General features: G+C 42.3%; 1 protein-coding gene across 2 annotated transcripts; it reads right to left on the bottom strand.

Annotated features, from left to right (window-relative positions):
- Positions 1-21: 21 nt before the first annotated feature.
- On the bottom strand, positions 22-20,848 carry LOC311130038 (mesoderm-specific transcript homolog protein-like). 2 transcript variants are annotated; one of them, XM_084162657.1, is made up of 12 exons: positions 20,639-20,721; positions 20,184-20,376; positions 17,296-17,375; positions 16,937-17,014; positions 16,558-16,694; positions 16,238-16,296; positions 11,676-11,716; positions 11,519-11,589; positions 9,610-9,711; positions 9,109-9,185; positions 6,717-6,780; positions 22-1,042 (listed from the first exon to the last, which is right to left on the bottom strand). In XM_084162657.1, the coding sequence occupies exons 2-12, from the start codon at positions 20,335-20,337 to the stop codon at positions 925-927; spliced, it is 981 nt and encodes a 326-aa protein (XP_084018783.1). In that variant the 5' UTR covers positions 20,338-20,376; positions 20,639-20,721; the 3' UTR covers positions 22-924. The 2 variants fall into 2 exon arrangements, with proteins under 2 accessions (XP_084018783.1, XP_084018782.1); XM_084162656.1 differs by having other exon boundaries at positions 555-1,042; positions 20,711-20,848.
- Between the last annotated feature and the right edge of the window lie 241 nt (positions 20,849-21,089).

The following is a 21,089-nucleotide window of genomic DNA, read 5'->3' as shown; positions in this document are numbered from 1 at the left end:
TTATTGTTACACAAGCTTTTTGGAAAACTAATTTTATTTCAAGGAAAGTTTACTTTTCTTAGTCAGTGCTGCATTTCCTCCATACACAGAATGTAGAAATATCAAAATTATTTTCCTTGGGATGCAACCTGTTAGAAATGCTCTACCACCTTATGAATTACATCAATTTGTCATAAACAACTTAATTGAACCCCAAAGATAATCAAAATACTTTTGAGATTGCCCAAGCTAATCTTCCATGCTTCCAGTAAGATTTCCTATGTTACACAAATGTCCCTATAGTAGCAGTAGTTCCATTTAGTATTGTCATTTGCAGCTAAGCTATTGTAATTTTGTTCATACAGAGTAGCAGGAGACAGATACTGTCGGACTTTGGTGACATCAATACCAGGAATGGATTCAAGATGTCTGTGTGTCATATCAGGTATGATTCAATGTGCACAGTTCTCATCCAGTTTGAAGTTTTTCAATTATGGGTGTTTGTTCACGACCGACCCAGCCAGTCTGAATCTTCTGCACACTACTTTTTTCTCACATAAACCATGCATTGTTTTCAATGGGAGATGTGAATATTTGTGTTCATTAGGCACCAAATGGAAGAAAACACTGAAATGGGGAGGGACTACCTGGGCTGGACTCCAATAATTAATTAATATGCCATTTAGCAGACGCTGTTCTCCAAAGCGACTTAGTCATGCGTGCATACATTTGTGTATGGGTGGTCCCGGGGATCGAAACCACTACCTTGGCGTTACAAGCGCCGTGCTCTACCAGCTGAGCTACAGAGGACCACATAAGAAATTCATATTTTTGTTTTCCCAGTGCAAAACGTTTTAAATCCTTCCTGTTGTGAGCCCGAATGAACATGACCCAGGTTATGCTCGCAGATGTCAAGTTCAGATTGTTTAATGCTGGTGAGGTTGCTCAGAAGGCATTGATGAAGCTAAAGTAGGCGTTGAGGAAGCCAGTAGGGTCCTCCAGCTGGGGATAATGGCTGATGTGTTCATCCAGAACCGACACAGTGGACCTCTGGACCAGTTTCCTGAAGGACAATGACAACATTGGGTTAGGAGGGACAAGAGGACTTATTCATACAAAAGGAATACTTGCATTATGTAACACCCAAATTAATGACTAGGGCTAAATACAGAAACCCCAATACCTTTTGTCCACATATGTATATACACATTTTTTTAAAGCATTTGTCTCAGGGCTCTATTCAATCAGTTCTGGTTTAGCTGAATTCTGCATAGTGGTTGTTTTGGCAGTGTCGGAGGTGGAACTGCATTAGCACTGTCAAATCCACAAGCAGCTCACGTCATTATACCTAAAGCGGACAATGCCATTGGCTGCATGGAGCCACATTAAGAGAAATTCCATGCAGCCTTGTTTACAATTTCAAACAAGAATGTGAGATGTAATTACAGCTCCATTAGGCTGATTGAAAATCATTAAATTAAATAATGTTTTCTATTTGAGCGTAATTATTTCTATTTAGGCTACACTTTCTTGTTCTGAACTTTAACGCGAGTGGGACAGGTGTGGCTTCATGACAATGATCAAGCACAGCACCAATGCAGTTACACCATCAAAACATCAGCTATGCGGGTGTCGGCTATCGCCGGTTAACGCTTGATCTGATTGAATCTAGGCCAACGCCTATCAATAAACTCTACACCAGGGGTGTCAAACGTCCGGCCCGCAAACGGGTTTAATCCGGCCCGCGAGATGATTTTGTAAAGTATCAAAATGAGCTGCAATTTTTCAATAAAATAAACTGCTGTTCCAATTGTGTCCACTGGATGGCGCAATGGCAATTGTGTTAAGCAAGCAAACTGTTTATACCGGGGCAGAGCAAATAGGTCAAGCAAGTGCAGCCAGTCCGGATGAGCTACTTTGTTTTGCCCGCGATATTTATTACGGCTTCTACTTTTAACATTATGTGCTTTGGCACCGTCATTGCCCCAATATGTCTCTGTCAAAAAAGAGAAAAGTGGACGCAGAGTGCAGAGTGTTCCAAGAAAAATGGTCATCCTATTTATTCACGGAATTGAATGGGAAAGCTGTATGTTTGGTGTGTTCACAGCATGTTGCAGTGCTGAAAGAATATAACCTTCGTCGCCACTATGTGAGTCTTCATGCCGACAAATATGACAACTTTCAAGGACAGCGGAGAAGAGAGAAGGTGAATGAACTGTTGGTGGGTCTGAAGAAACAGCAGTCTGTGTTTACTCACAGCCGAGACATCAGTGACGCTGCAGTGAAAGCTAGCTACCTCATTGCTAATGAAATCGCAGTGGCTTCAAAACCATTTAGTGAGGGTGAATTTGTAAAAACATGCATGATGAAGGCAGCAGAGATTGTGTGCCCTGAAAAGCACCAGGCTTTTGCAAAAATCAGCCTGACAAGAAACACAGTTGCAGACAGGATTTCCGATCTTTCAGTGGATTTGGACAGCAAGTTGAAGCAAAAAGTAAAGTCATTTATTGCGTTTTCGGTTGCAATTGATGAAAGCACGGACATTACAGATGTTGCACAACTGGCCATTTTCATCCGCGGAGTTGATGAGACATTGACCGTCACGAGGAGTTCGTGGAGTTGGTGCCGATGACAGATACAACGACAGCAGCTGATATTTTCACTGCACTCGTCGGCGCGCTGGACAGGGTCGGAGTGGACTGGTCCCGCGCTGTCAGCCTGGCTACAGATGGTGCGCCCTCAATTAATCGGGAAAAAAGCAGGTGTTGTGACAAAGTTCAGAGAGAAAGTGCAATCTGCAAATGGAGGATGTGATTTTTGGACTTTTCACTGTATTTTGCACCAGGAGGCTTTGGGTTGCAAGTCATTAAAGATGGATAACGTCATGAAGGTGGTCATCCAAACTGTTCATTTCATCCGATCCAGAAGCCTGAATCACCGTCAGTTTGACAGCCTTCTCCGAGAGAAAGACCACAAATATGGCCTGCCATACCACACCGAGGTAAGATGGTTAAGCCGAAGTGCTGTGCTGAGGCGTTTCTTTGATTTACGAGAAGAAATTGAACAGTTCATGGAAGAAAAGGGCAAACCAGTGTTAGAATTTAATTCCGCAGAATGGATGCAGGACCTTGCATTTATGGTGGATGTTACAGAGCACCTGAATAACTTGAACAAACAGCTGCAAGGGCGCAACAAAGTTGCCACGCAGTATTATGACAGCATACTCCTGAGTGGCGCAGTGGTCTAAGGCAATGCATCGCAGTGCTAACTGTGCCACTAGAGATCCTGGTTTGAATCCAGGCTCTGTCGCAGCCGGCCGCGACCGGGAGACTCATGGGCGGCGCACAATTGGTCCAGCGTCGTCCAGGGTAGGGGAGGGAATGGCCGGCAGGGATGTAGCTCAGTTGGTAGAGCATGGCGTTTGCAACGCCAGGGTTGTGGGTTTGATTCCCACGGGGGGCCAGTATAAAAAAAAAAAAAAATGTATTCACTAACTGTAAGTCGCTCTGGATAAGAGCGTCTACTAAATGACTAAAATGTAAATGTGAAATACGTTCTTTCAAGTTGAAGCTGTCATTGTGGGAGACGCAACTCGCCGGTGGTGATGCAGCTCACTTCCCCTGTCTGAAAAATGTGTGCGCGACCCAACATGTGGCAGACATGAAGCGGTTCAAAGATAAAATAACGGGACTGTTAAGGGAGTTTGAGCAACGCTTTCAGATTTTTGGTGAACTGGAGAAAGACTTCAAAGTTTTTTGTTCGCCATTCACCGTGAATCCCTCTGATCTACCCGTCAGCATCCAACTTGAAATAATAGACTTGCAGTGTGACTCGGATTTGAAGGGAAAATTTACCGCAGCTGGCTTGGACACATTTTATCAGAATCTCTTGCCAGGTTACCCCAACTTGACAGCCCTCGCTGCAAAACGGTTGTGCATGTTTGGAACCACATATCTTTGTGAGCAGGTTCTCTGTAATGAGCATAAATAAAACAAAGCTGCGCTCAAGGCTCACGCACAAGCACTTGAATCACATCCTGAAGTTGGCTGCCACTCAGGATGTGACGCCTGATATTGATGCGCTGGTGAAAGCTAAAAGATGCCAGGTATCAGGAGTCAAATAAACTATGCAACCCCACTTAAAGTGCTGCATGAGACACCCTGATATAGTTCTGTGATCTGTGATATACTTCTGTGAATCACTGAGGCATTGTGTGTTTGTGTGTTGTTTGTCCTCAGAATTTCAAATAACTTGGTGTTTTATGATTAATAGTGATGTTGTGCTTTTGGACACACTGTCCTCAGGCTCCAGCTTTATGTTTATATGTTTTTATGTTGATGTGCTATTGTTTTTAATTGATTTTATTTGTATATTTAACCTATTCTTGACTCTGTGGTTCTTGCACTTGTTTGGGGAACAGGATTTCATTATTTGTATCTACATTTCTGCCTGAGAAATGACACCCTGATATAGTTCTGTGATCTGTGAAACAGTTCTGTGAATCACTGAGGCATTGTGTGTTTGTGTGTTTTTTCTTTAGAATTTTCAAATAAACTTGAGGTGTTCTATGATTAATAGTGATGTTGTGCTTGTACTATTTTGGACACACTGTCCTCAGGCTCCAACTTTATGTTTTATGTTGATAGTATTAAAACAAAGAAAACAATCTGAATTTGTTGTTTTTAAGTTATATATATATACCATGATTTTACCGGTCCGGCCCACTTGGGAATAGATTTTCCTCCATGTGGCCCCTGAGCTAAAATGAGTTTGACACCCCTGCTCTACACCATATTATTATTTTGAGCTATTTGCTATTATTTTGATTATAATCTTATTTTCCTGTTCTTCTTGCAGTGTCTCATTAGGCCACTAGGTTATAAGTGCAGTACTCAGGTAACTGAGGAACACGTAATGTGAAACGTCAGTGTACCGGTGTTCATCATGGAATAAAACCTAAGTGTAAGAAAGATTCCGTTTAAGGAGGACCTCTGAACTAATAAACAGTGAGAGGTGCGATTTACAATGCAGCGCTTAGTATTGTATGGAATACAAAGGGGGGGGGGGGGGGGACTTGAACCTTACTTGATTCACGTCTCTGTTTTCCCCTCTCCATTGATGCTTTGGGTTGAATGTTGAGTAACTTTAAAGTATTTTTTAAAAAATCACTATTATCTAAATCCTGCAGTGGCGGAGTGGAATTGTCACTGGCTTGCAAGATGATAGTTCAAAACCCGAGTGGTTCTGTAGCCTCAAGATATCCTTTCCCTGTGGCACAGAGGCTATGTCGAAAGTTACAAAGAACATACTTGTTTTCCCCTTTTCGGACTAAAACCTTATGTTGAAGGAGCCCAAGATGTCATGAAAGAGGGTGGCATAAGCGAAAAACATGTGCCTCTCAGTGGAGCGGTTGTGGGCTCGAATCCAAGCAGAGTCCATAGGGAAAGACTTGGCAGAGACTCTGGGGCGGTAATTAGCAGTGGGAAGCGTCGTTTGGAAAAATGGTGAGAGAGTCCAAAGAAGTGAGCAAACTAGACCAGCTGAAACTCCAGCAACTGACACGGACCAGTTCAGGTATGGAGGTGGAGAAGTGGGTAGAGTTCAAGGCAAGCAGAAGCAAAGTCTAAACGATCCTCTTTTTTTTTCCCTTCAAGATTTAACCATGATGTTTTTCTGGTGAATTATTGCATAACCATCTGCATTTATATCTCTGAATACAGGGACCATGCCTCCTCTTCTGTCCTCTTCGCTCCCCATCTCAGAGATGAAGGGTGGTCCTCTTCAATCCAGAGCCGGGACAGGGATTCCAACCAGCAACCTCATCTATAATATAATAATAATAATATAATGCCATTTTGCAGACGCTTTTATCCAAAGCGACTTAGTCATGTGCGCATACATTTTTACGTATGGGTGGTCCCGGGGATCGAACCCACTACCCTGGTGTTACAAGCGCCATGCTCTACCAATTGAGCTACAGAGGTGGTAGATTTCTCTGACTGTTGTGTACTTCTTGGCACTACTATAGGACTTTATGGAAGAGATTATGTTGCTAGAGATAATAAATGTTTCTACTGTGTGAGGCAGGGAGCATCTACCATCGCCACAGACCCCTTCACACTAACTAGGAAACACTTGGTATATTAAAAGGTTGACATCTGAAGAGAGTAGGTTCATGTTAAAACGGCATTGGATGGGATTTGAACCCATGACCTTGGCGATTCAAGGCAATGACAATTACTGTTAGACACCAACTCCTTCAACTCAGTGTCCTTTGATAAACCTGTGTGTAAGAAACTGCTCAGACAAAGAGAGTGCATTTAACATTCTACACAACCTATGGACTGAGCTTTGAGCCCAAAAATACCTCTACAATATACTTTGTCTGTGTGTAGGGCTTTTCATTTCTGCTATTATTGCAGACATTAGAAGGAATACACAGGCTCGTGCTCCAACAACAGGAGAAGAGGTACTACCTTATGTACCCTACGACAAAATAAAACTTGATACGCCATAGAAATTAAAATCACGTTTTAGTCATCGACCAAACATTAGATCATATGTCAGTTGTACAACTGACTAGGTATCCCCCTTTCCCTAATTTGAGACAGGAAAAAACAGGATTTTTCAATCCAACCCTAAGCAATGACCCAGTGCCTGTGAATGAAACTCTCACTAACACCTTTAATAACGCAACGCATGTCAATAGGATAAGAGTATGGAGGAGGTGCACTTACTGGTAAAGGAGGATGAATTGGGGGTGAGGGTTGACTGGATCCAGGGGTCCATAGATCATATGAACTGAAAGACAAGGAGGTAGAGAGGGATTATGGAAGAGGTGTTAAAGGTTAACGGGGGTGGGGGACATTAAATTATAATTTTTTGCCTTCCAATGACAGGCTAGTCAATTTGCATTTAACTAAATCCACATGCCTTCTCATAACAATCAAATGTTACAATGCATCTGGTGATGACAGACCGAAACTCTTCGCGGTGAGATGTTGATTGACGTATCAACAACTAGTGTGTTGAAAAGGATTCTATGGGGATGGGGACCACGTGTAGTAGGGAGGGAGGTATGGATCACACCACTACCAGCTAACCTTAATGGGGCACAGATGGGCTAATAAACTCCTGGGAGGTATTAGTCTGCGCTAAGTAGCTTAGCCTCATTGACTGACTCGCTGGTCACCTCAGTCTAAACCAGAGGGGAGTTTTACCGCTTACAGTCACTGTACAACAGCATTCAGAACTTCAGTGTACTAACTGACATGGCACTGTAACTTGTTTTTGTGCAGTTTCATAGTAGGCACAAACCTACCCATTGCAGGAAATCAACATCAACGGATAGAACAGCAGTGATTGAGTTAAATTAATGACAGACAGAGTACATCATTATCCTTAAAACTTCCTGCCATTGCCCTTCTGTCATTACAGAACCTTCAGAAATTATTCACAGTCCTTGACTTTTTCCACATTTTCTTGTGCTACAAAGTGCGATTAAAATAGATTTAATTGTCATTTTTTTGTCAACGATCTACCCAAAATACTCTGTCAAAGTGGAAGAAAAATTCTAAAATGTTTTATTGTAATAAATAAAATATATATTTGGATAAGATAGGTCTTCAACCCCCTGAGTCAATACATGTTATACTCACCTTTGGCAGCGATTACAGCTGTGAGTCTTGCTGGGTATGTCTAAGAGCTTTGCAAACCTGTATTGTACAATATTTGTCCATTATTCTTTTAAGAATTCTTCAAGCTCTGTCAAGTTGGTTTTTGATCATTGCTTGACAGACATTTTCAAGTCTTGACATAGTTCAAGCCTATTTAAGTCTAAACTGTAATTTAGGCCACTCAGGAACATTCAACGTCATCTTGGTAAGTAACTCCAGTGTATATTTGGCTTATGTTTTAGGTTATTGTCCTGCTGAAAGGTGGATTTGTCTCCCAGTATCTGTTGGAAAGCAGACTGAACCAGGTTTTCCTCTAGGATTTTGACTGTGCTGAGCTCTATTCTGTTTGGTTTTTTAATCCTAAAAAAAAACCCTCCTAGTCCTTGCCGATGACAAGCATACCGCTAACATGATGCAGCCACCACCATGCTTGAAAATATGAAGAGTGGTACTCAGTGATGTGTTGGATTTGCCCCAAACATAATGCTTTGTATTCAGGACATTTTTTGCAGTATTACTTTAGTGTCTTATTGCAAACAGGATGCGTTTTGGAATATTTGTATTCTTAACAGGCTTCCTTATTTTCACGCTGTAATTTAGGTTAGTTTTGTGGAGTAACTACAATGTTTTTGATCCATACTCAGTTTTCTCCTATCACAGCCATTAAACTCTGTAACTGGTTTAAAACCACCATTGGCCTCATGTTGAAATCCCTGAGCGGTTTCCTTCCTCTCCGGCAACCGAGTTAGGAAGGACACCTGTATCTTTGTAGTGACTGATCCAAAGTGTGATTAATAACTTCACCATGCTCAAAAGGGATAATCAAAGTCTGCTTTTTTAAATTTATTTACCAATAGGTGCCCTTCTTTGCAAGGCATTGGAAAACCTCCCTGATCATTGTCCTTGAATCTGTTCTTGAAATTCACTGCTCGACTGAGGAACCTTACAGATAATTGTATGTGTGGGGTACAGAGATGGGGTAGTCACTCAAAAATCATGTTAACACCATTATTGCACACAGAGTTAGTCCATGCAACTTATTATCTGACTTGTTAAGTTCATTTTTATTCCTGACGCTATTTAGGCTTGTCATAACAACGGGATTGAACAGTTATTGACTCAAGGCACTTTTTATTCATTAGTAAACATTTCAGAAAACACAATTCCACTTTGACATTATAGGGTATTGTGTGTAGATCCGTGACACAAAATCTAAATTGAATCCATTTTAAATCCAGGCTGTAACAACAAAACGTGGAAAAAATCAAGGGGTGTGAATACACTTATGATGGCACTGTATATCACTCATCTATATGAGATTATATCATTTTTAGTTATCATTCAGTTATCAAAGGTTCAATCATAACTTGAGACACTCTTGTGTAACAGACTTCACATAAACCTGGCATTGATGTTTCAGTCATTGTTCAGCAACTACACAGACAGAACTCACCAGGGATGAAAGTAGAGGTGAGAGCACCAACCCATCTGTCTCTGTGCTCGTCCCTCTGGTTAATAAACTGCAGGATACTATGTGGAGAAGGGATATGCAATCTTATTACCATCACTATTAAATCACAGATCAATCAGTCAATCACTTTTATCAGTCACTGTATAGGGAGAAACGGGAAACTATCTTATCTTAATCAATGCAATCAAAAGAAAAGTACAAGGGTTACAACATAATCTATGCATATGGAAACAATTATCTGTTTATATACAGTATATTATAATTTAGATGGAAAATTTGCACATTTATTCAGTGCAATTTGGTTGGGTTAAAATTCATTTTTGAAATCAATATTTTCCACCTATAACAATGTATCAAATAACACCAAATTTGACTAGCCATGTTAGTTTCAAATGAGTCAGAGATCTGTCTAGTGTCTACTCTATTCCGTATGTATAGGTATTTGACTAGTGAGGTCTGAAAACACAGTGAACGGTACAGTACCTGTCCATGACCAGGTTCCCATCATTGAAGCGGACCCCTGTCCACATGTCGAAGAACTCAGCGTCTGTGGGCTGGGTGTAAGGACCAAACACGTCCCCAAGCCTGACATGAAACCAAGAGTAAACAGGGTAAATGGTATATCTTTACAGTACATGAAATATGTTCGCTCAAACGCAATTGAGTGCTGGTTAGGTAATCCTCCATGTTTTTACTCGGTTTATTTCGTAAGCTATGCTTTGCAACAAATATAAATACCTTCATAACATTTAAATAAAATGTTGTGTTCAGCTTTGAAACAGTAAAATGGTTGAGGGGTTTATTATTTAGCTGAATGCACATAAGAGCTGGCACACTCGTGCCTAGTTCGCTTGCCAACAATGTTATCTTACTGTAAAATATGTCATATTACGGTTACATGCACACAATAATGCGATTATTGTGGATAGTCATTAATATAATAGTTCGATTAAAATGTTTATATGCTTTGCAAGAATAACGATCTCCCTAATAATCGTGTTTACATGGACACGTCGGAAATCAGGTTGCCTGATGGCACTGATAAATGCAGATAATCGCCAATCAAAATTCAAGTCTAACTACCAATTGGATTTCACGAAATTGTGGCGAAAAGGGGGTAAAAGTATAATAAAATATATATTCTACCACCGCGACCACGTTATTTTTGGGAAGCATTTGATTCTAAATTCGGACATATAAAGTTTGTATGTGAAAACTACTTCTGAAGCCGAAACCACAGAGAGACGCCGTCAACATTTGCTTGCGAGATTAGAGTGCGTCAATTCACATACACAGTGTAGCATATGCCAATTTAATTGTCAACCAGAGTTGTATATGTTATGTTCGCTATGTAGCCCTTATGAATTATTGCTGTGTTCCTTTTGAGTAACCTTATATGTCCTACAGGAGCCTCCGTACGTGCCAGCTTTAAACAGTTATGTTAGCTCACGAATGTGAGGGGAGTTTTTGCTAATACACCTGAGCAGTTTATAAAGAATTTAGCTAGTCTTATTCTTTCTACATACTAGTATTCTCTCTTGAAATCAGAGTTCCTCAAGTTTCCTAGCCCAAGCTATATGGCTGTGATCGAAATCAACACAGGTAGGCATAACGTTATAGTTTTCAAATATGCATTATTTGGCACTAAATAGATACTTTAACTAAACATGTCACAATTCCAGACGTAACAATACACAAACATTTTATTATTTTCTGGCAATTTATCCGCTCCTTTTACCAGCATTGCTTCGCGTAGAAGCGAAAAAAATAGACTTGCTTTTTAATTTGACACGCTATGATGCAGTTAACGCTCGCCCGTTCTGTTCTTCTATGATATAATGGCGGTCCGCAAACAAACGTTAAAGTTGCATGCCGCCAACTACTGTGCAGTCCGTTCTCTCATTCACTACCTTGCATTTTAATTCCAGCGTGTAGACGCGCGTAAAAAAAAAGCCGCGCAAAGAGCGAGGCTTGCTAGGCTGGTGCCAGCACATGCGCAGAACAAATGCACGGCTGGAACTCCGATGAAGGTGTTTACTTGTACTAATAATTCAAAAAATATATTCTGAAAACCAGGTAATTGTCGTATACTTACTTAGATTTTGACCCCACGCCGATCAAGATAAACAGAGTAAGGTGTTTACATTACTATTGCATAATCTGCCTACTGCCATAATCAGTTTAATATCGAAGTATGACTGTGCATGTAAACGTACTCAAGGTTTGACTGCAGATAATTGAAATTACACAATTAAAAAATATCAATGACGGAGCCCCTTGCTGTAACCCTGTTAGCTTGAGCTCATGTTAGCTTCTGTGTCCACATTAAAGATTCAAGCAATGTGTACAGTATACATTTCCTGATACTGTATGTGAGAACACAGGCATGTACCCTTTAGAGAAGACCATGTAGTTGGTGAGACGGGTCAGCACCGAAGAGAGGAAGCTGGAGTCCTTGAGGAGCTGTGTGGGAAACAGCATGGCGATGATCCAACAGAACAACAATAAGCAGTCATAATCCAGAATATCCACAGTAAATGTTGACTAACCTTCTGAAGGAATCTGGGATGGTGTGTTTCAGGGAATATTCCTGTTTAAGAAAAAAAAACATGTACTTACATAAAATACTACATAACCAAACATGGCAAGTTAACAGTAAGACAAAGGCTATCAAAGCAATGTATCACTTTTACATGGAGTTCTTGACCGGTAATCTACATTGTACACATATGAAATGGTCCTTGCTATCCGGGATCCTTGGGATATCCCTACCCCTCCCCCATTGACGTTTACATTTAAAAGGGTTAGGGTAGGGGTTTTCTGTGCTACCTGCTAATTAACTGCACACACCTGGGGCCTCATGTATCAATCTTGCTTACGCACGAAAACATGGCGTACGCCAGCTTTCACGTTCAAGGTCAGATGTACTAACAGTGAAATTAACGTAAGAATGTGCGTTCTTCCACGTAAACTTCAGGCCTGGCGTACGTACATTTTTGTGATGTTTGTCCGTTGGCGACTCATAGAGGCAATAAAGTGAAGTGGCAAACATTACACTACGAACTGTTCTATCGCACCTGCCAGATATTGCTTATAATTTGTAATTGATAAATGATTTGCCATATTATTGTCACACGAGTCTTATTAGAATATTCTATTAATTATGCAATTAAGTAAGAACATATATAAAGGATGTGAAAATTGATACAACCCGTCTAGCAATGGCAGCTTTGGCTTTATTAGAAGACATTTTCAATGGACAAATCCGGAGAGAACGAGTTTTTAGGGACCACGGTGATTTTCTGGCCCACGACGATGACTGGCTCATCAGCCGTTTCATATTTCCAAGGGCTATACTCTTGGAGCTCTGCGCTGAGTTGGGTCCGAATTTGGAAAGAGAGACAGTGAGGAGCCACGCATTACCCGTTCCTTTACAGGTGCTTACTACACTTGGTTTCCTAGCAACCGGTTCTTTCCAAAGAGAACTGGCAGACCGCTCAGGAATAAGCCAGTCGTGTTTGAGCCGTGCAATGCCACCTGTATGGGACGGCATCATCCGCTTGTCTACCAGGTATATAACGTTCCCATACGATGCAGGTGACCAGCCAAACATCAAAGCGCAATTTGCAGCGATAGCCGGTTTTCCTAATGTAATCGGAGCGATCGACTGCACACATATTGCTATAAAGGCGCCATCTGAAGACGAATTTGCATATGTGAATCGGAAACATTTCCATTCAATAAATGTGCAGATTATATGTGATGCACAAATGCGCCTAACAAATATTGTGGCAAGGTGGCCTGGGTCAACCCATGATTCATATATCCTTACAAACAGCATGGTTGGGATGAGACTCCAAGCTGGCAGGGTGCGCGATGGGTGGCTACTTGGTAAGTTATGCATTTAAATGTATGGTTCTATCTAAAAGTAAAATGTTTGTGTCTGTAATTATTATTACTGCCCATCAGGAGACAGTGGTTATCCACTAAAGACGTGGCTGTTAACCCCCCTCACCAACCCACAAACTGACCGAGAGCGCAGATACAATGATGCCCATTCCCGCACTCGGTCAGTTGTGGAGCGGGCGATTGGGCAGCTGAAATGTCGGTGGCGCTGCCTTGACAGGACCGGGGGGATGCTGTTATACCGCCCTGACAAGGTTTGCCGCATCATACTGGCCTGTGGAGTGCTGCACAATGTCGCGCACAGGCATGGCATACCCCTTGGTGAGGTGGGGGCACCGCCAGATGACCCTGACCCAGGACCAGTATATGTGCAGCACAATCAACAAGCCATTCAGGCCCGTCAACGTGTAATTGCGACAATATAAATGGTACTCAGCCACAAAGTTCATTTTTTGACCAATTCTTTTAATGAATGGCTTATTTCTGTGAGTGCGTCAGTGACATTTTTAAGGTGACTGTTCATTTCTTCAATGGCCCTAACAATTTGTTGTTGTGACTCCAGAACAGCATGCGTCAAGACACGGCCAGATGGACGGGCTTCAGCACTGGGGGGAACATTAGAGACACGGGAGACGCTGGACTGAATGGGCTCTGGCTGCTCAGGTGGTGCGGACTCTGAGTGCGTGCCAGTGGACGTTCCTGCGGTTCCTAAGTCCAATTAAACACAGGCACATCTTAACAGTAATTTGAGTCTGTTCCTTATTAATGGGTACACGCATTTGCAATAAAAGCAGTGGATACGTGAAATCTCTGGTGTACCTTTTGCTATAGGCCTATTGCATGCATTTTAAAATTAAACGGTGGCTGGCTATGTACATCAAAGTTAAGGAAATAAATCTGAGTCACCTTGCTGGCAGTCCTGTAGTATATCCGAGTCTCCTACATCAGCGGATACGATTCCAGAGATTAACGTGTCTCCTACAATAGAGGCAACTCTCTGATCAAAGGGTGCAAGTTCATCGGTCCCTGTACCACCGCCTGTTCTGCCCACACTTTGTCGGTGCGCAGCAGTTCTCCGCTTAACTTCCACCTTTATGTCTGACCATTTCTTCTTCAGTTCATTTACGGTGCGACTCTCAGATCCCACCGCGTTGACGGCATCAGACAAACTCGCCCACTCTTTTTTCTTTCTTTTGTTATTAATTCCAGAGGACAGATTTCCAAATAAAATATTTTTTCTTGTTTCTACCTCTGATAGTAGCACCGCTAATTCGTTTTCAGTGAAATTTCGTTTCTTGCTTGCTTTAGCCATGTTCTTGCAGGTTTCTTTTGCCAAATTGGACTAATTACCATATTTAAATTGATTTAATTGAGGGAGGAGACAGGGTGTGGTGTGGTGCTCGTGCATGTGCGCTCAATTTCGCGTTGATTGGGATGTACAAAGAGAATGTATGTGGAATGCTGCGTACGCAGAGATTCATACATCAGATTTTTTTGGTGGTACGCACATTTATGGCTTTGTCCGTACGCAATGTTTTAGTATGAATTCAACGCAAGTCTTTGTACATGAGGCCCCTGGTGTCCCAGGTAGGAAACTACCATAGGAAACTATTGCGGTATAGTGTGTATGACTCGGAGTAGGGGAATTTGTAAGAACAGAAAATCACTGAATTGAATGAGGGGTTAATCCAAGGGTGAGCAACTCTGGTGCTAGCGAGAAGCAGGGTGTGCAGGCTTTAGTTCCAGCCTAGCCCAGATACTCAAATAGCAGCCTGCGGGCCACAGCTGCAGGTGTCATAGGCTGCAATTGTGATATTTTTTTCACTAATTGGTCTCTTGACCAATCAGGTTAGCTCTGAAAAAGAGCTGATGTGAAAAGATCTGATGTGATTGGTCAAAATACCAATTAGTGGACAAAAATTAGAATTGGGCTGCTTGTGTAAACGCAGCCTTAGTAAAAAATATATATTTATAATTGGACAAGACAGGTGAGTTTACACCAGCTGCCCATCTTTGTCTAATCAGGCTCTGATTGGTTAAAGGTTGTACGCTACACACAACATATAAATATACTCCAGAGTCTCTTCTCCTCACTTCACCAGCACTGTTCATTGGGCATCATGGCTGCTAGTATTGGCTCAGGGTAAGATAGTGGCAAGATCAATGTTACGTTCATTACTTTGAGTATGTTGTTTAACATTCAAACCCTTTGCCTGTAGGGGCCTCCTCTTTGCTGAGCTGGGATGTTCATTGCTATCCTTATCAACAAGGTAAGAGCAACTCTAGAGTGCTCTGTTTGCTTGAGTTTTTTGAAGTTCTTTATTTATCTGAAATTAACATTAACGTTTTACATTTGTTTGTTCCTTCCCCAGTTTATAGGACTAGCTCTTTCCATCGAAGAGGGTCACACCCTGATCCTGCTGACCTAGAGTTCCAGGCAGGGGAGAACTCTCACTTTGAGAGCGTCTATGAGCACGGCAATAGTCGGCGCGAGACCGACGAGCATATGCTTTCCCCCCTCTCCTCCTAAGGGTGAGGCTGAAGGCTCTATTCCCGTTCCATACCGACTAGCTCATGTCAGCTCCAGCAGCAACCAGCAGGTTCAGGAAGAACAGCCAGAGCCTGAAGCGCCCGAGCCTGAAGCGCCAGAGCCTAGTGGGGAGTCTTTCCAGGGTGGAGAAGACCCTTTACTGCACCATTGGGGGCCCTGGCTCTAACAAGATTCCTTGGCATGAGCAGAACAACCAGGTAAGGTTCTGATATCTTCTGGTTTATGTTCATGATTTCTTAGTATTGATGCAACTTAATTAATAATCCATATTTCTTGTTGGCTACAACAATGGTTGTTCCCAGGCTAAGGGTGGTGTCTGGTTGGAGTCTTCCCAGGGTGTATTTGTCTGGGTACCATCAGTATTGTCACTACATGGCTACTAGGTAAGGTTTTTACATCAGATTTCTGTTATTTAATTTATGATGTGTTGCAGCTTTAACACTCCCCCCCCCCCCCCCCCCCCCCCTTTTCTTTTTCTGGCTCAGCAGCTCTGTATTAACCTGGCTCCTGATATCATTTGGTTATGGTGCTCTACAACTTTGAATAAATTACTTTGTTTTTTTGTCCATTAAAATGGTACATCTTACTAAAGTATGGTTTGGCCATTTGTGCTACCTGTAGCCAATCAGGAAAAGAGCTGGAACTGTACTCTACCTCCATTGGACAGACAGAGGCTGTTGATGGTCAAGTGTCCTGTCCTGTTGTGGTCACTCCTGTGAGATACAAAGATGGGGAAGGGGTCAGTTGGAAAAAGATCTATAGCATCCACCATATTTCAACTTTCCTGTTGTCAGGTAATTGAAGGGAAAACACTAGGCTATTGAGATACAGCCCTTTCAGTACTGATGGTTCCTCCAGGATTGGCTTCCAAGCCTAACCTTAACCAATTAGTGGGGGGGGGGGAATGCAAATTGACCCAAGATCAGTGTCTAGGGGCAACTTGATTCTACTTGGTGCAGCAGTGCTGAGCTCACCTGTAGAGTAGTTCCAGGGCCACAGTGTCTCCATAGTCGTGGGAGAGCAGGTTGACCCTCCGCTCTGTCAGACCCAGGTGGGACACCAACGCCTCCACAACGCTGGCCTGCTCAAAGATGGAGTAGCGGTGGGGCCTCTGTCAGGGAGACATCATGTCAGTATAGGTGAGAACCTTAGCTAGAGCAAAAAGTGCCTATTTGGATCATTTCTGTTAATGCATCTTCACTTTTCCTTTGTTCACTTGCTTTGTCATTACTGTTGGCACTGTTTGTGGGTTAAAGTGTACGTTTCTCTCCCTGGTAGATTCCCTGGCTTTCTAACTGATGCCTCCTAGACAATATAGACCAAAACTCAAGTCTGTCATAGCCTGCGACTCACAGGTTTGTCACTGAAGCCAAAGCCAAGGAAGTCCAGAGCAATGACTCGGTTAAAGCGCTGATTCAGGGGCTCCCATATCTGTAAGACAGAAACACACCTGGCATTAAGACACCTGTCCAGATACCTGGATCATGTTCATAAGACAACTGAAATTGGGTACTACCTGAACTTGTCCAAAAATGCTTGTTTTTGTTTCCTGTTGCAAAACAATTTGCTACTGTGTGCCCTATTGAACATGGCCCTGTTCACAATCTACCATCAGAGATTGTACAATAATGGATTAAGAGCTATCCCAGCAAACCAATCGATCAAATCTGTGCATAATTCTATAGACAAGCCCCTTTCTCTTATCAGCTTACCTTGTACCAGTCAAGGCTGGAGGTAGGGAAGCCATGGAGGAGGATGACTACATCAGAGCTGCCTACAGCACCATAGGTCTCTGACAGAGGAAAAAGTCAAGCATACACATCGTTCATCACGTACAGTGGCTTGTGAACGCTTTCACCCCCCTTGGCATTTTTCATATTCTGTTGCCTTACAACCTGGAATTAAAATGTTTTTTTGGGGGTTTGTATCATTTGATTTACACAACATGCCTACCACTTTGAAGATGCAAAATATGTTTTATTGTGGAACAGAACAAAACTTCAGCGTGCATAACACCCCCCCCCCCCCCCAGTTCCTGCCGAGGGAAAAACATCCCCACAGCATGATGCTGCCACCACGCTTCTCTGTGGGGATGGTGTTCTCGGAGTGATTAGAGGTGTTGGGTTTGCGCCAGACAGTGTTTTTCTTGATGGCCAAAAAGCTCAATTTTAGTCTCATCTGACCAGAGTACCTTCTTCCATATGTTTGGGGAGTCTCCGACATGCCTTTTGGCGAACACCAAACGTGTTTGCTTATTTTTTTCTTTAAGCAATGGCTTTTTTCTGGCCACTCTTCCGTAAAGCCCAGCTCTGTGGAGTGTACGGCTTATAGTGGTCCTATGGACATATACTCCAATCTCCGCTGTGGAGCTTTGCAGCTCCTTCAGGGTTATCTTTGGTCTCTTTGTTGCTACTGATTAATGCCCTCCTTGCCTGGTCCGTGAGTTTTGGTGGGCGGCCCTCTCTTGGCAGGTTTGTTGTGGTGCCATATTCTTTCCATTTTTTTATAATGGATTTAATGGTGCTCCGTGGGATGTTCAAAGTTTCTGATATTTTTTTATAACCCAACCCTGATCTGACTTCTCCACAACTTTGTTCCTGACCTGTTTGGAGAGCTCCTTGGTCTTCATGGTGCCGCTTGCTTGGTGGTGCCCCTTGCTTAGTGGTGTTGCAGACTCTGGGGCCTTTCAGAACAGGTGTATATATACTGAGATCATGTGACAGATCATGTGACACTTAGATTGCACACAGGTGGACTTTATTTCACTAATTATGTGACTTCTGAAGGTAATTGGTTGCACCAGATCTTATTTAGGGTCTTCATAGCAAAGGGGGTGAATACATATGCACGCACCACTTTTCCGTTATTTATTTTGGGAAGATTATACATTTCACTTCACCGATTTGGACTATTTTGTTTATGTCCATTACATGAAATCCAAATAAAAATCTATTTAAATTACAGGTTGTAATGCAACAAAATAGGAAAAACACCAAGGGGGATGAATACTTTTGCAAGGCACTGTACTATGAAAATATGTTACATAGGTCAAAGAAGGTCAGTAAAGTAAAGGGCTAAAATTATGACTAATCTGAACATGGGCTCCAACTTTTAGCAGTCCAGACTGTTCACTGTACTGATTTAAAAGGAGACACTAGATGGCTACAGTAGTCCACGCATCACTGCATGCATCTCAATAATGTACAGTAGTCCGCGCATCACTGCATGCATCTCAATAATGTAAAGGAATGCTAATTAAAGCTCAGTTTCTTCCTCTTTCTTTTGTCCACATTAATCTGTGACAACTGGACAGTTCAAATACATTACAGTACACTTCCCCATAATGCTTTCAGTGCTCCTGTCAATTAAATTACATTTGCTTTATTGGCATGACGTAACAATGTACATATTGCCAAAGCTTACTTTGGAGAATTACAATATTAACATAATTAAAATAATAATAATCAATATTGTCAACGGAACAACAATAACCAAGGGTCAAAAGAACCATACACTGAACAATGACAATGGCATAGAGGACATGTGCAGGTTGGTTAGTCTGTCAGACACTGTCCCTCATTTTATGGCAGGCAGCAATGTAGTGCGTTGCCAACCCACAGCTCCCTGTTTCCTCCCCCAACAGGACGGGTAGCCTATTCTCATCAGAGAGGTCTTTGAAACCTTGAATAAGGGTTTCAAATTTGGGGAAATGACACTAATTGTTTTATATTTTTGACATTTTGTCAGGAAATGCAGCTCTGTCTGGGGTTTGCTGTGGCGCAGTAGTTGCACAGTCTTTCATCTACGGGGAGACAGGTTTTCCTGTGTCTACCCTTCTCAATGGCAAGGCTGTGCTCACTGAGCCTGTACTAGAGTCAAAGTTTTTCTAAGGTTTTGATCAGTAACCATGGTCAAATAGTTTGCCATGTGTACTGTCGATTTAGGCCCAGATAGCGCTGCATTTTGCTTTGTGCTTGTGTTTCCCAATAAGTAATGTAGTTTTGATTTGACTGTGTTGTAATTTGGTTTATTCTGATTGATTGGATGTTCTGGTCCTGAGGCTTCAGTGTGTTAGTAGAACAGGTTTGTGAACTCAGCCCCAGGACCAGCTGGATGAGGGGACTATTTTCTTTGCTCAGCTCTTGCCATTGCAGGGCTTGGTAATGATATGAGAGGGGGTCACTGTATTTGAGATGTTTCCAAAACTTAATTGCTATTTTTTTAGTTTGTATTATTATTGGATATTTGCCTAATTCTGCCCTGCATGCATTGTTTGTAGTTTTCCTCTGGACATGTAGGAGAATGTTACAGAACTCTGCATGCAGGGTTTCAATGGGGTGTTTGTCCCATTGGGTGAAATCTTTATTTGCAAGTGTACCCCACACCTCGATGCCATAAAGTGCAATTGGTTCAATCACACATTAAATTAGTCTTTAAAGATCAGTACAGTGCACCACTATCAGGTATGTGCAGGGGATAGGGATATGGATTCATAAGCAAGTTCAATTTCAAAATGTACAATGGTTGGATTTATATAATATGAATCAAATGAGAATAGACCCTATCCCTCCATTCTACTCTTACTGATGCCAAATCTTACCTCTGTAGAATATGTTGTTGCCCCTGAAAGTGAAGAATGCTCCGGCAGAGTGCCAGGTCAGGAGGGCAGGGGACAGTTGGGGAGGAGGGATGTGGAGGTAGACCGCCAGCAGAGGAATGCACAGCAAGCCCACAAGAAGCCACCATTCCCTCATCTTTCCTTAGGTAGGAGGGCCGGAATCGCATTCCGCACTCTGGAATATACGGATGAAGACAACACTGGGGTCACAGCACGACATGTAATTTAGGCTAATATCACCCTTTCACATGACTGCTTTACAAGTGCCAGACCTATTATGTGATACCCAAATACTTCATACATTCTTGAAGCAACATGGTCGGCAGAACTAGACTTTGGAATATCGTCAAAATAGTGGGCTACAGGTAAACCTCGCTGTCTCCTTGCAACAATAGGATATGTTATCATTCCGTTTTAAAAATAAAATATTAGCCTACCTCTTGGAAATGTGTCAGTTCTGGACACTAAAATAACACTTCCGCCTGGGGCACTGTCAGTGCTGTACCTACCTACAGCCGAGTCGCGGTTCTGTCATTCCTGTGCGCTCAGAGCGTCCGCGTCCCGGTCATCTGGGTATGTTTCGAACCTTGGCCCAGTGCACTGCATTAGTGCAGAGTCGGGGAAATTGTATTATTTTGTAGTGTCGCATGGAGGATTGCCAGGGAGCTGAGCTCTAAATCTTCAGGAGCCATCTGTCGGTGTGGATGTCCAATAAGCATGCTACCTGTGTTTGAGGTTTTGTATTCATGCATCCATTTCCAAATGTCCACTTTCATGGAACAAATCATATACTGATTTGAAAATGACTATTACAATAACAATTACACTATTTAGGGAAGGCTGCTCATAGCATGAATCAATGGAACAGTAGTCGAGGGAACGTGCATT

The sequence above is a fragment of the Coregonus lavaretus genome, assembly GCF_964263955.1.
Source record: "Coregonus lavaretus genome assembly, chromosome: 5".
NCBI classification, from domain to species: Eukaryota; Metazoa; Chordata; class Actinopteri; order Salmoniformes; family Salmonidae; genus Coregonus; species Coregonus lavaretus.
Note: the sequence above shows the minus strand (reverse complement) of the source record. Positions and strands in the feature narration are given on the sequence as shown.